Below are 16,121 nucleotides of genomic sequence, written 5' to 3'. Positions count from 1 at the left end.
TAAGTACGTATTTTGCCACACAATACACTTCAGGTCTCACAATATTTTTAAGAAGATAAATGACCAAAGATTAAATATGGTTCATATAAAGAAATAAACCATATAAAAATGAGTTACAGGCCTGGAGAAATGAGTCTGTTTACACTGTTTGCCTTGTAAGCATGAGGACCTGGGCTCAGTATTAGAATCCATGTGAAAACAAAGCCAGACTTCATGGTGCACCCTCGGGACTCCAGCTGTGGGGAGAGAGTGAGGAAGACCCTGGGGCTTGGCTGAGCAGCCAGTCCAGCCTATGAAGTGAGGTGCAGGCCAATACAAGATTCTCCATCAACAAAAGAAAACAAAAAAGGAGGGCAGTACCTGAGGAATACCCAGGGTGTTCTCTGGCTCCATTATGCACTCACTTATACACAGATACACCTGCACACATGTGCACAGGCACATACATGCACATGTACACACATACAGTGTGATTTATCTCACAGTATCACTTTATATTTTATTTGAAAAGTATTCTATTAATCACCTAAAAAGCTGATAAAGTGCTTTCTAAATGCCCTTATTAGAAAACTATTACTTCCTTACTTTTAAATCTAATCATAATAACAATGATAATTGCTTTTTAAAGCTTGTTTAATATACTAGTCATGATATTTATCAGACTGTTGCAGCAAATACAGAAGGCAGGGGCAGTAGTGCACAGCTGCACTCCCAGCTATACTGGAAGCAGAGGCAGGAGTGTCAGTCCAAGGCAAGCCTGTGCTGCACTGGAGCTTCATTCAGGACTAGCTTAGGTTACTTAGATAGACACTGCATGGAAACTTAAGAAGTGGAGAGGAAAGGGCTGGGAACATAGTTCTAAAGTCGCGCTTTTCTGGTGTATAAAAACCCCTAGGTTCAACTGCACTGTTGCAGGGGCAAATACCTTTGCGTTACTAAGGCAGCGTTTGTTTTCATATACTTCTAGCTAATGTATGTCATCCTTTAACTGGTAAATTATGACAGTGTATGTATCCTTTTACACTGAATGAATCTCTCTCTCTCTCTCTCTCTCTCTCTCTCTCTCTCTCTCTCTCTCTCTCTCTCTCTCACACACACACACACACACACACAGGTCATCTGAACACCCAGGCTAGATCAGAAGTTGGCCATCATTACTCCCTTTTCCATCACCCTTGTTCTTTTATTCACATCTGAAACATCTGTTTACTGCGTTATTACCTCCAATTCTTTCTCCCAAGCTTTTCCCTGAACAATGCTTTGTAAATAGTGGCCACGTGATTTAATTCAGTCAGATACACAGGCCACAGCATCTCAGGCTTGGAAATGGCTACAGTTCCCACTAACCTAGTTTGTGCTCAGTTGTGAGAGTCGTGAAACCTTCTGGATCATACTCAGATGACCTGCGTTTGAATTCAGCTCCAATAGCACTCTATTTTTTCCCCCAAACTCATTTCAAACTCCAGTTCTTCCTGCCTTTGCCTTTTCTGGAACATAGGCACGTACAGCCATTGCTGAATCTCACTGACTTTCGAAGGAGGCTGTTCCTGCAGAATTAGGTGACTCACTCGTGGTCCTTCCTGGGATTACTATCAGGACAATCTTGATGGGGCTCTCACACTGTTCCCCAAGTCTAACTGAGGCACCTGCTCTTCCTCAACAGCTTAGATTCCAGTGCTACTTACGGCTTACGAAGGACGCAGAGAAGCCCTGGCCTGGCATATCCTCAGATTGGAAGAGAGCCGTGAATGTGTTTCCTGACGTGACAATGGGACTGGGAGCCACATCTCCACAGCTTGTGGCTAACAGGGTATCGTTGGTCTCCGAGGTTCCTCCCCAGACCTGATGGGGTCAAAAACATGACTTAATGCTAACAGTTTTCACCTGCCAATATTTTAACAGCTTTAGGCTTGAATATAATTGCATTCAATTCTTTAGAAAAAGAAAAACCATAAGACTAAGTAAGCCAAGTGCAAATCTGGAATATTTTCTTTTGAGAATGGTTTTAAAGCTGCTTTTTAAGTGTTCTATTTCATCCTGGTTGCTCTAAGGAGGTTGTGCTTGGTTTTTGTAGAGCTGGACAGTGAGGACTTCTTCTGATTGGTCTACTTTACGTAGACCATTCAGGAAGGAAGTAACTAGAGAAAATGAGCCAAGGATGCTGTTCAGTCTAAAACTCTCCTTAGCAGCTGCAGGAAGACACCGACCTCTCTTAATTCCACTCTAGCTGGTACTAGTGATTTGTGTTGCCACTTTTGGTTTTTGTCAGCCTTGCAAAATATTTATCAATTTTCTTGATTTTTTTCTACTGTTCTCCTATTGTCAAGTTCATTATTTTCTATTTTTATCATTATTTTCTTGATTATTGGTTTTGACTTTATTTTTAAAATGTACATGGATTTATCTTACACCTGTAAGAATGGCCAAGATCAAAAACACTGATGACAACTTATGCTTGAGAGGATGTGGAGTGAAAGGGACACTCCTGTATTGCTGGTGGGAGTGCAAATTTGTACAACCTCTTTGAATACCAGTATGAAAATTTCTCAGAAAATTAGGAAACAACCTTTCTCAAGTCCGAGCAATACCACTTTTGGGAATATACCAAAAGGATGCTCAATCGTAACACAAGGATATGTGCTCAACTATGTTCATAACATCATTGTTTGTCATAACCAGAACCTGGAAACAATCTAAATGCCCCTCGACTAAAGAATGAGTAAGGAAAATGTGGTACATTTACACAATGGAGTACTACACACCAGAAAAAAGCAATGACATCTTGAAATTTGCAGGCAAATAGACGGATCCAGAAAACATCATATTGAGTGAGGTAACCCAGACCCAGAAGGACAAATATCATATGTATTCACTCATAAGTGGCTTTTCGACATAAAGCAAAGAAAACCAGCCTCCAATTCACAATCCTAGAGAACCTAGACAACAATGAGGACCCTAAGAGAGACATACATGGATCTAATCTACATGGAAAGTAGAAAAACACAAGATCGCTTGAGTAAATTGGGAGCATGGAGATCATGGGAGAGGGGTGAAGGGTAGGGGAGAGGAAGGGAGGGGAGTAGAGAAAAACGTATAGCTCAATAAGACCAATAAAAAAGTACATGGAGTCTGTAGTATTATCAATTTACTTTTAAACAATTTTTTTGCCATAATCTGTATACTTGATTGGCTTTATTTTCTTTGATTCCCTTTCATATGTTTTTAACCCATGTGTGTTTGACCCAGGGATACTTAAAGGTGTTTGATGTCAGTGTATTTTGTCATACAGTCCTTTGTCTTTGTCAAAATCCTCCCTGAATTTTGAGTCTTGGTCATGACAGTTACAAAAGTTTTACCTGCCAAGCCCTGTGTCCACCCCCCTCTTATAACTTTTGCACAGTCTACATATTCCAGCCTCTTAAGTGTGTTACTGTAAGAGATCCAGGCCCAGAGCCAAGCCCATTCCCATACAGAGGAGCATTTGTAGCCCAGGCACCTTGCGGGGGAGTCTTTTTTTCAGGAGCCCCCAGCTGGAGGCCTTTATGGGCACCTTTGCCAAGACTCCTTGTGAGGGGAAGGGAGAAAGCTCAAAGTGTTTTCCTCCACTTTAACTCAGTACTCAGAATTGCCTGTTTTCGTTTGGGGCCCACACAGCTGTGGATCAGTCCTACCTCTATGTTGACCACTTGACCCCTTCCACATGCCTATCAAAAGTATGATGGGAGGAGTCCACACTGCTGCCCTTTTCACCTCTTGATTATGCTGTTTCAGGAAGCAATTAAAGACTTGATTTCTATGCCCACTCTGAATGGTTGTTTTAGCTGAGTACTCACTCTGATGTGTGCAAGGCCGACTCTTTTTCTACTATAGCTTTGTAGTTCAACTTTATACCGTCAGAGAAAATATTCTCCGCAGTTTAGTTCTTTCATTTGTTGAGGTTTTATTACTTTTCATCTTAGTATGTGGTCTATCCTGGTATGTTACAAAGACATCCGAAATGTGGATGCTATTGCTCATGTATGGTTTCTTTTACAACTGTCAATTTTATCCTACTGCTTCACAGTCTCAGAGCTCCCTTGCATCCTGGTGCATTGACGAGCTGTTGCCTCATGAACTCCTGAGAGTTGAGTGCTGAAATCTTAGCCCAACTAAAGAGCTATCTACATAGCTCTATCAAGTTTTGCTCTAATGTTTCTGGATTTTGTTGTTTCAAGAAAGATCATTCAGTCTCATTTAGTCTTCCTGGTAGACTGTTTCATTCTCACAAGATATCTCTTTCCTATAGCAATATTTTCAAGTTGTAGATTTCATTTTAGCAGGTGTTAATATGACCATTACTGCTTTTTAAAAAAATTAATGTTTCCATGATCTATCATTTTATATCCTCCTCTTTTAACCTACTTGTATGGTTGGATTTGAAGTGAATTTCTTTTTCCTCTTGCATCATGTTTTAATTCCAATAATCTATCTATTTTAATTGGTGTAACTAAGTTGCTTAAAACACACAAACACATTGTGCCTCCTTGATCCACTGTGTAATTTTTCTTGATGTCCTTAAACTCCCTATGCAGCCAAGAATGGACTTGACACCCTGATGCCTCTGCCTCTGCCTCTTGAATGCTAGGGTTCTAAGTGTGTAAAACCATGCCTAGTCTAGTTTTAGTTAGCGCTTCCCAAGGGTCCAGAAAGTCCTTCATCTGGTTTGAATTCTGTGCATTTCCTCTCCAAACAGAAGGGTTGAGTAAGATTTTCCTATTAGTACCTTAGGATCTTTGAAAGAAGGAACAGCTCTAATTTTGAGAACAAAGAGGAACCTTTTGGATATTTGACTATCCTGTCCATCTTCCCTAGTGTCTCTATGACAAAGAAAAGAGTCCTTGACCAATGATACCAAGGACCTTCCCACTCTTGGTTGTTTGCTGTCACTGGATCCCTTTGCTCATTTCTTTCATTATGTAGAAGCATCCTTTGGCAGAAACAAGAGTTTCATAACATAGTTATCATAGTCTTGTCAATGGAAAGTCTCACACTCGATGAAACAGTGTTTCTTCGCTGACTTACTTTTGTCAATTACTAATTGATATTACTTTCTGCTGGCACTTGGCATGTATGACACTTTCAGAGGGACTTCCACTCTATCCAGAGGAAGAATGATCCCAGTCAGTTTCCCTGATTAACTTTTTCCCATTTAATAACGTATAAGACTTCATGTTTGCACACTTTGTGCTAACTCATCTTCTGAAAAGAGAGTTCTCTTATTTTATGGAAAAAAGCAATTAAGAGAAACATATATTAATTCTTTTTATTATGTGCATAGTTTGTAAGGATTAGATTTTTATTTAAATAAAATAAACATATCAATGTGATATAAAACAATTTGAGAGATGATATGAATTAATAACATTGATTTTAAAAAGGCATTTCCATTCTTAGTATTTTTTATAAAAACTGGGTAGGTTTTATGCTATTATGCCATATTCTAATGCTTAATACAACCCTACTATATTTGGAATCATTCTTCTCATTTTATAGTTAAGTAATTTGAAGCCAAAATATTAAATTAAGCCATAAAAATACATGTGGGTAGTAAGTACAAAAGAGATGACTATATTTCTGGCTAATGGAATTCAGGCCGATGTGTCTTCCCACTAAAAGGCATAGTCTCACAGTGATACAATATGAAAGATTTAATATAGCACAGCTAAAGTGAACTTATAGCACAGTTAAGATCATGTCAATAGGAATCGAAAATCAATGCCATGTAAGCAGAAAAGCTGCTTTAGAGGAAGCTGCCTGTCCAGCTTCCTGCCACCACCAGTCTCTTGCTCAGGTCTCTCGGGATTGTTTTCCTGTATGAACTCTTGATGTCTGGAACGAAGGTTGTCATTGACTATTTCAATCTCCTGACATTTTTATAGCATATATTAAATTTTCCTTGTGATAAGACCTCATCCTGCTGATGCTGTAGTTTGTTTTAGGAAAGAAAGACAAAAATAGGAAGAAAGAGGGAGAGAAAAATCAAGGAGGGAGAGACGAAAGGACAGAAGGAATAAGGTAAGAAAAAACCAAAGAGGAAAGGACAAACCATCCTTCAGTGCTCATGAGAATTTCAGAAGGTCAGAGAAAAATCTCCTTAATTATTCACTGTGCCAGATTGGAAGATGGAGGACTACAGGAAGCATGGACTTGGTGATTCACATCTAATCTTCTAACAGTCGGGGTGTCCTGCTTTCACATCTAAACAATTCAAGCAGTAAAACTGTACTCTTTTCACCTCAAGAAATGACTGAGTCTTCTGTAGCTAAAATGCTTACATTCACAAAACCAGTTAAGCAAACAGGGCACCAACCTTCACAAAGCTGTTCAGACACTGGCTGTCACTGCTGGGGATTCGGAAATTGCTGTCAAAGCTAATCTCCCAGTGTTTGCTTTCATGCGTGATGGCTGTCCAGGAGCATCTGCTGTTCGCGGGGAATGGCTGAGGCCAATGAGGAGATTTGATTGTACCATTATCTGAATGGAATGTTCCACCACAACCTGGAAATTTTCCATAAAAAAAAATCAATCTTCAAAATAAAATATCAAATTTAGAAACCAGAGACGGCTAGAGAGCATTTCTAAATGTGAGATTATAACTAATCTTTTCTTGTGTCTGACTCATCTTTTGGGCAGGGACAAAGCAAAAGCCATTGATGTGAAGTGCATTAAAGGGAGGGCTATCACTGTTTTAGGACACACACAGCCCAGTTGAGGTCACTTGATCTGAGTCTTGTAGACTGTAGCAGATAGAACCCACTCTATCTCCAAACAAGTCATCTTTTCTATGTTGCTGTGTAGTAGGTAGACAGGTAGCCAGGCCGTATTCACTCTGTGTCTTCTAACCACTAACAGATGTGAATACAGCTGTGCGATTGCTCATAATTTTAGTCTACAACAGTAGTGAACTAAAGAAAAAGGTTTTTGAACTGGGGAAAGTTCTCCCACTGAGCAACCTGACTCATTCATATTGAAACTGATTGCTCTGAATAAATCATAGGAATATGAAGAAAACAAATCTACAATTATTGGCACAACCTTAAGACACACACCTAAGAGATAACAAAGAAAAGTAGGAATTCAGAACAGAGTGAAGTTCTATAAAGGGGAGTGGCCTGAATCTTTTGAGCCAGTGGTTCATCTGTAATTCCCTGAGGACTTCAGGAGCAGCTAAAGGTTTAATGAGGATCTCACATCAGTCTACAGAGATCTTCACGTTCACCAACTCTGCTACAAAGAACTGTCCTATGAGAGTTAGGATATACGAAAATCCTGACTGACTATCTGTTCCAAATACTCACATTTTCTGGGAATTTTCATAAGGTTTATATTTCATAGGTACAATGCTACTTTCAAAACTCAAATCTGCTATCTTTGATTCAATGTCCATAGCAGCTCCCCCATCACAAATTTCATCTGCTCACTGTTATCTTCCAACTCCTTAAACACCAGTCTCTAGGGACAATATACATATAGAGACCAAGACTCTGTAAGGTGTAAGCTCTGTCTTAGCTCTTTGAAAAGTCTGCCTGTTAGCTGAGAGTGAGACTATTTGTCTCTTGTCATCCCCTGGACAATATGTATATAGCAGTCATATACATTGCATTTATATTGTGTTATGAATTAGACATAATCTGGAGATAATGTTTTCTGGAGGACACTCATACGCTACACACAAGTACTGCCTCATTTTGCATGAGAAACTTTAGCATTTCTAGACTTGATTGAGTGGAGTCCTGGAGCCCATCCCCCATCAGTACTAAGGAATGACTATGCTTTAAATTAGTTATGAAAAGTAAATGGGAAGCATAGAAAAGGTTTTTCGTTTATTTTACCTAATGTGCTTGTGCTCCATGTAGCATAAAATCCACGACTTTGCCCCAGATGGTTTGTGTTAAAAGTCACCAGAAGTTTGTTGGAACCAGACTGTACTGGCCCTGGGGCTGACCACCCACAGTACCGTCCTATGATGGGTGATTCAGGGTAGCCACCATTCCTGACAGTAACAGAGTCCGCAGTGCAAGTTGGATCCATCTCAAGATGAAAGTCACTAAATGTGAGCTACAGAAGAGAAAAGACGCGATGAGTCACCCTGAGCTGTAGGAGTTCATCTCCCTCCAGGCAGACGAGGTTCTACAAATATTTTCATTTTGTCATAATTCACATTGCTTTGTATTTCTGATTCTTTGATTATTTTTCCTCTCCACTCTGTTTTCCTTATTAAAAGTTCTCTTGTGAATTTAGAAAGAGTGTTTTTCTTTTCCATGAAGTAGAGTCATTTGAGAGAACCCCAGAAACTTGTTAGGCTAGAATGACAGTTCATGTCAATACTGAATTCGCCTCTTTCCTGGAGGCTGAATAAGCTTCTACAAACAGCTTCTCCTAATTTGAGAAATGATAACAGTCTTCATTAACTGTAGACTAGAAGATAGCAATATCTATACTGTAAACAAAGAATTTTATAAAGAATTTTATCTGATCCAAAGCCTACCCTAACCACTTATTTATGCACACACACACACACACACACACACACACACACCAAAGACACACATACACACATTTCCATGATCTAGTAGCACAGCTGTAAGAACTCACAGTGATGATGTGCCCTTCTGGGGCTTCCAATAGCCATGAACATCGGGTCCATCTGCCATAAACGTTTGGATAGTTAGGACTTGAGATCGCTCCACTCTGACCTGTCTGTATTCCACCACAATCTGAAATGAAATTTGTAAACCTCTAAATAAGAGAGAAGAAAACACTCACATAGCCGAAACAATACTTAATGATAACCATCTTACTTTCTGGTAGAAATATAATCATACTTTCTGGTAGAAATATAATCAGCCAATCAAGAAATAAAAACCTGAACCAGAGTAAAGTTAGAGTGAAAGAATCGAAACAAATTAATCAAATCCCTACTAGTAGTCACCAAACAGAATTTCTAAGTCCAGACAGCCTACTAAGCAAAAAATAGAGGGTGGTCTTCATTGTAAATGGAGAGTAGTTAGCCACAGTACATAAGTAACAATGTACTGGGGACAAATGAAAAGACATTGCCTTTCCTGAGAACACTGGACTATATATATATATATATATATATATATATATATATATATATATATATATATATATATATATATGGGTAACAATCACTCAGGTTTCAAAGAACAGATTATCATAGCAAGTTAAAAAGATGCTATAGGTCTATGACATCATATGATCTGCCATTCAACATAAACAACACTGCTTGTTTGTCTGAGTCTTCTTTCAATGGATGAAAAATAACCACAGGATAAAAATTTTTGCACAAGTAGATTATGTTTGAGTTTATTCCCTCCTTCAACCACACAATTGGTTGCTGTGGAATAATCTTTCTGCGCACCGTGAAGATGTGTTTTTGTCAAAGCACCTTCTGATGACATTAATAAAGAGCTGAACGGCCATTAGTTAGGAAGAAAGAGGCTAGGTGGAACTTTTGCGGACAGAGAGCTCTGGGGAGACAAAGGGAGGAGTTGCCAACCAGATGTTGAGAAAGCAGGCTAGGCAGTACAGAGTAAAGGTAACCAAGTCACATAAAAGAATATAGATTGGGGCTGGAGAGATGGCTCAGAGGTTAAGAGCATTGCCTGCTCTTCCAAAGGTCCTGAGTTCAATTCCCAGCAACCACATGGTGGCTCACAACCATCTGTAATGGGATCTGGTGCCCTCTTCTGGCCTGCAAACATACACACAGACAGAATATTGTATACATAACAAATAAATAAATATTAAAAAAAAAAAGAATATAGATTAAAAGATATGGGTTAATTTACGTTAAGAGCTAATGGCACAAGCCTAAGCTAAAGCCAGGCTTTCATAATTAAAAAGAGGTCTCCGTGTTGTTTTTTGTGAGCTGGCGGCCCACAGAATAATCTGTCTTCATTTGGTTATAACACAACAAACAGTACATGAAACTATAGCAAAACATACATTGCTTCAGTCAAACTCAACAGAAAGAAAAGTGGGATTCTAAAATCTGTCAACAAGTGCACTCAAACACAGAGGAGCAATGCCAAACAGAAAGTGTGGCAGATCGAGAGGGTCATAACAAAGACGTGGTCTTGGGGTGGGGATTAAGGTTCTGGAGACAAGGCAGGAAAGGGAAGTATGTCTTTATATTTCGCAAAAGGAAGCATTGTCACAAGTTCGAAAGGATTGCCATGCTAGTGAAAGGAAGCAAAAAAAAAAAAAAATCTCTGGTAACCAAGACAAGCAGTTTTATTCCCCACCTTGGACTGAAATTCTACACATAAATTCGGAATGCCACACATGCAGGTCTAACACAAATTACTATAAATACGCAGTAATCTGAATAAAACAAACTATGACCATATAGGACTTATCCTAAAATGTAAGAATGGTTTACAAAAGAAAACATGTCAATACAAATTGGGGACCAATTACATATAAAAGCAAACTATATAAAACAAAGCAAAAAGACTATAGTTTGAAGAAAGCACAATTGTCTACACAGAGAAACTGAGAAAATCAAAGTATTCAAATCATAAGACTATGGTAGGGTCTCTGAAATAAAGGTAGGTCTATAAAAACCATAAAGTTCTTTTCTTGGTATCTAGTAAAACTGGTTACAAACTTAACCTGAAACATTTCAGAAATTATCAATGAAACTATTATGAGCTAAGACATAAATTTGTACATCTATACGGGGTCTCTATCAGGCTTACCGGTAAAGTTGTATTGTATGTGGAATCCAGTATATTCTACACGCTCGTTAGTGACAAAGTGGATCCACACCTGAGGGTAGGGCATAATCAAGGGGACCGCTGGTGCTGACAGGCTGCAAAACTTCTCTATCAGGGGCCCATCAGCATCACCTGATCAAAACAGTATGCCAAGGGACATTACTCACAGGGTTTTGGACAATTAAAATTATTTTAATTAAATTATTTTAATTAAAAATAAAATTATTTTTAATTAATAGGAATAAATAATAAAAACAACAAAAAGTACTCCTTGATACATTTCAAACTGGGTACAGTAGCAGACATTTCCAAAAGCAATCCTCTACTGTCTTTATCAATCACACACAAAAGAGTTCTCTGACACACGGGGTGTAGAGATGCCTGGGCCATCGGTGCCAGCTTATTCCAATTTATGTCTTCAAAATCACTTTCCCATATCTAAACAGAAATGCAATCAACTTCATACCCCTTTAGCTGTGTGCTGTGTGGGGGAGGAAGGAAGATAAGGCCAATAGTGATAACAAATACGCTCTTAGGATAAAGGTGATGATCGCCTAAACTTCTCAAGACTCTCCGCTGCATTTGGTCATCGAAAATGAGCAGACTATTCAGCACTCAGACCAAGAACTGTCAGGGTTAAGCTGAACAAGGTTCATGAAGATTGCTTTTCACAGAAACTTGATTAATATTTAGAGACTACCTGGAAAGTGCGCATTTATCTGCTCCCTATTTATTCTGTCAGATGAACATCACCGACCTTATAAATCAATGGAATAGAGTATTTCTACTGCTGTAAATCAGGGGTAATGAAGAGAAGATCAAATTTCACTGACAGGAATTGATTATATAGCTGTTCCGCTTTATTCTGCGAATGGCCTGGCAACAGGTAGAGGTAGTGAGTGTTTATCAGCGTTTCTTGGAAAGCATCCCAAATGATGACTTCCATGTTTATACCCATGTGCCTCAGAGAGCTGGGATGATTCTCTTGAATACCCAGTCTGCTACCCAAGATTATACCAAAGCCCTTCACAAAAATCTGTCTTCTGTGCTTTCAAAAGATGTCATTAGCGACTGGACAGGTCTCAGTTTTGGCCGTGGTGCAGGGTTGTCGTTATGTGTCTCATCACTACATCATTTTATGTAAGACTGGAAAGAAGCTATCTTTAAAAGTATAAATATGGAACACATTCTTGAACCCATTTGATTTCTTAAATTTTACTCTATATGTGTCCAATTGCTACTCAGTCTGACAACAACACTACACTATTATAACCACTACATATTGTTTTATAATGTTGTTTTCTGCATGCACACAACTGCTTCTTACTTGCTGTTTAATATCATTTGTGTAGCTACATTAAGATTGCTACTCTTCTCTCTAACTTTCCCTATTTCTCCACCACCCTAAGGTTTAAGACAGACCTTTGCAGAACAGCTTCCTCCCCTAAAATAAAAGGTGTTAAAATAACACAATGACAATAATAACATAATATACATAACATATACATTATATTATATATTATAATAATTAATACTATAATGTAAGGTAGCTACCACTGATTTGTATAGTTGTCCACTTTCAGCTTTCTTTTCTTTAACACTGGGGATTAAGAAGCACAAAACCAACATCTGACAGCACAGAACACCTGTAACATTATTCTCCCCCTCTGTCTACTTCTTTTCTACTAGGAAGCAAGTGTCAGTGTGACGGTAGAGGCACCCTTACTAGATCATCTACACCTGAAACCTAAAATTCTCAGGAGAAGTATGGTTCATCAGGTGTACTTTGAGCCTGTCATATCAGGAAACAAATGAACGATAAAACCTTCCGTGTGCTGATTCACATTGGCACAGTGTGAAAGGTTTTTAAACTTCTAAGACAAAAAAAAGAATTGAACAACCTTGTTGTGGAACCCCGCAGTTCAGGAAACTCTGCCACTGTCTGAGCAGAGAAAGCGTGGTTCCCAGCCCCAATGGAGCACACTGACAGGACAGAGCCTGGTCGGGACCCATGTGGGTGAGCCTCCCATACAGGAGACCTGAGACAGAAACTCTCCTTGCTAAGGTCCCACTGCCTTCACAGTTCTTGGGTCCCATTTCCCATCTGGGAATACAGGATTTCAGCTTTGCACCAACAAGGGACTTTTGTAACTCGTGAGCTAAGATAGTAGCCGTTGTTGTTGTCTGCAGGAACAGGAAGAACGTACGGATAGGCGAGAAAATACATTCTTTGAACTCACCCACTCGAAACTCGAGGACATCAAATGCACAGTCCTGGTGACTCTCAAGGGAGAGTCTCACGAAATGGATGGTAAGGGACGAATTTTCCCGATTTGGATTGCTGAGAGTCCATTCACAGTCTAGGTTGCTTGCATAGTCACGGATTCCGTTATAGCCAGGAGAAGTAAAGTTTCCACCAGAGATACTCGGAAGAGGTCCACCACACACTAAGGCAAATAAGGCACAGAGAGAGTAATAAGATCCCCGCTGCCACAGACGATTCCAACAATCAAGACCCAGGGAGTGGAATAACAGAGACTGCATCACTTTGCTTTTCTAGATGTGGTCAGACTTGTAGGCAAAGAGCACGCCAGCTGTAGGAGGGATGCTAGGGGTCCACAAAGGAAGGATGCGTGAAGCAAAGTTCCTATATTTCTTTTCTGGAATAGAGAAGGTGGCTGGGCTTTGGCTGTGTATCAATATCTCCAAGTTTGGACATATTATTCATTCGCTATTTAATTTAGAGAAATATACAAACCACTGCTAGGTCCTAGTGGCTTTGGATGAACAATTTTCCATTTTGTCCAGTAATTTTTTTGCATCAAATAGATAATATAACACCAAAAACAGTAATATGTATTCAGTTGCCTATGAAATTAATTACTCTGTAGTACTGTTAAATAGGAAGTAGATGTTTTCTTGAATATAAAATAATAAATCAGACACTGTCAGTTCAGATTCATTCCTAGCAGTGATATTACGTGGAATCGTGCTAGAAAGTAATTCAATAAAATTTTGTTGTAAAAAAAATCAAAATACAGGGTTTATTTTCCCCTGAAACTACAATGGTTGCTTCCTCCACACCGCCCCCACCAAACAGGTTTTCTGTTCACTCATATCTGTCACTCTTGAGCTAAAGAATGCAGGTAAAACAGAAGGCTTGGCTGCTTGGGGCAGTGTTTGTGGAGGCACTGAGTGAGCCTGACCGAGAGGAGGTACGTTTGCAGCATCCTACATCACCTGCATCTTCGCTGGAGGTGTAGGAAGCAGTGAAGCCTCCGTATGGCCGAGATCCATCAGTGAAAAATACGACCTTCATTGTGTTTCCGGTAGACTGGAACTCATTGGTTACATTCAGACGGCTGCACAGTTTCTGTAGCTGGGGCGAGTTACTTCTAATGCCATTGAACACCTGTTAGAGAAAACAGTTTGACTTGTAGCTATGCTGCCTGTGTTACTGAATTGCCCTCAGGAGATCACTGTCTCCTGCTCTACAGGTGAAGTAAGTGTGCCACCGAGTTTACTGACTTGTCGTTTTCCTAATCGGGCCTTGGGAGCTCTAACACACTAAATTAAAGGTTAGGTTTAGGTGATTTCAAGTGTAGAATCATTCATCTTCTCTAAATAACTTGAAAAGTACCTTTAAGTGGTTTTTCTTTTTTGCTTTTAATTAGGTGTACTTGTGAGAATCTGGCCGTGGCTATGTGCACATGAACACAGTGCTTGCAGAGGCCAGAAGGCCAGGGCCTTGGATTTGCCCAGAGCTGGAGTTACAGATGGTTGTGATGAGCCAGAGTGTGTGCCTGGAACAGAACTCCAGTCCTCTGCAAGCCTGGTTTACATTCTTAACCCCTCAGCCCCTTAAAAAGCAGTCTAAAAAATAAATCGATCTTTCTGATTATTTGTGAATTCAAAGTTTCTTCTATATTCTTTGTCATTTGACTTAACTTTTTTTTTTTTAGTTTTTAATTTTGAGATTATAATATAACAACCAATTGGTGTGCTCTTACTCTTGACTTTTAAAAACTGTATTTTTACTGGTATCAAAATACAATTTGTAGCTTTAGTTACAGCTGGTAAAGTGTAACTGCGCCTGCACAAAGCCTTGCGAACACTTTCCAGAGTTCAGAAATGTTTCTAAAGAAATAAATAGCAATTTACTCGGTGATTGATATTCTTAATCTTTAAAAGGATTTGAAAGGCTCACAATTAGAAACATCAGCTTAAAAGCTTTGAGGAAGCAGGACATGTTCTCCTCCAAGGGATGCAAGCTTTCCCAGTTACTGTAATTAGTGACTGATTGTAGCTCTTTGGTGGTTTCTGGTTTAAAAGGCCTTCCAGCTACAAGACCAGAGGAAATGTTTCCATCATTTCTTGTGTAGTTACAAAGCCAGACTCTGCTAATTGCCTGCTTGGGTTATCTTATCTGATTATTACCATGCCCCCTCTCTCAGGCATGGACTAGGGCTCCATTTTCCGAAGGCAGACAGTAGAGAACAGAGATTTGTAGTTAGCCGAAATTCCAAGAACTAGAAATATTTAAATTTGGGTTCAAATTCCAATGTCAAACTACAAAGCAAAGCAACAAAAGACAATACCTATTTCATGCTACTATGAACAGGAATGGATACTGTGTTCCCAGAATCTCAAGAACTTAGAACCAGCTTCAAGGCTGACGGGACATGTTGGAGGCAATCATCAATGGTCTTTGTTGCCTCTTTATGTGTCTGACCCTGGCAAAGAACTGGAGTGGTTAGAATACGTGCCGTCATCCAGTTAGTATATGAACTTCTTTATCCATTTAGAAATCACCAGAGTGTGAGCTCCTGTCCTATCCTATAACAGCTTTTGTAGTCAGAAACTGCAAGCCTCAGAAGAGATAAGGCAGGAGCAGGCACATGACAGTCAAAACAAGATGTGAGCTGTTATGAGCGGGAGCAAAACTGGGCATTGGTCTCATGACCCCCACACACTGTGTGGGCGCACACGCCTTTCATTTCCCTTGTGTGAGTCATCAGATTGGTTGCTGGATTTGGAAGAGCATCAAGTTCAGTCCAGCTGGGTGTGGCGTTCAATGAGCAACAGGATGCTTGAAGCTCTCTCTGCCTCTTGCAGATTTTAAGTTTTCTGTCCTTTTCAGATAAGCATTCCAGTACACGGAGAGTGGGCAAAGGCAATTCTAACACTTGTTTGGAATAAAAGGGGAAGAGTAAACACCAACGCATAAACGTTTTAAAGAAACAGAATTTGGACATCCTCCTACAGAAATGGATTCCCAAAGTGGTTCCTGCGTGGAATTTCTTCCTCCCCGTAAGGAAAGGTCTGAAGCCGTGATAC

General features: G+C 39.6%; 1 protein-coding gene across 1 annotated transcript in view; it reads right to left on the bottom strand.

Moving 5' to 3' along the window:
• The window catches only part of Cubn (cubilin), a 207,081-nt gene that overhangs the window by 41,226 nt on the left and 149,734 nt on the right, over positions 1–16,121 (bottom strand). The window contains exons 49-55 of the mRNA XM_087896351.1: positions 14,025–14,196; positions 13,025–13,231; positions 10,767–10,916; positions 8,635–8,756; positions 7,872–8,097; positions 6,350–6,537; positions 1,686–1,842 (exon numbers count right to left, since the gene is read on the bottom strand). Coding sequence (XP_087752477.1) covers positions 1,686–1,842; positions 6,350–6,537; positions 7,872–8,097; positions 8,635–8,756; positions 10,767–10,916; positions 13,025–13,231; positions 14,025–14,196 — 1,222 coding nt within the window. The remainder of the gene's footprint in view (positions 1–1,685; positions 1,843–6,349; positions 6,538–7,871; positions 8,098–8,634; positions 8,757–10,766; positions 10,917–13,024; positions 13,232–14,024; positions 14,197–16,121) is intronic.

The sequence above is a fragment of the Myodes glareolus genome, chromosome 14, assembly GCF_982192425.1.
Source record: "Myodes glareolus chromosome 14, mMyoGla1.1, whole genome shotgun sequence".
In the NCBI taxonomy this organism is placed as follows: domain Eukaryota; kingdom Metazoa; phylum Chordata; class Mammalia; order Rodentia; family Cricetidae; genus Myodes; species Myodes glareolus.
Note: the sequence above shows the minus strand (reverse complement) of the source record. Positions and strands in the feature narration are given on the sequence as shown.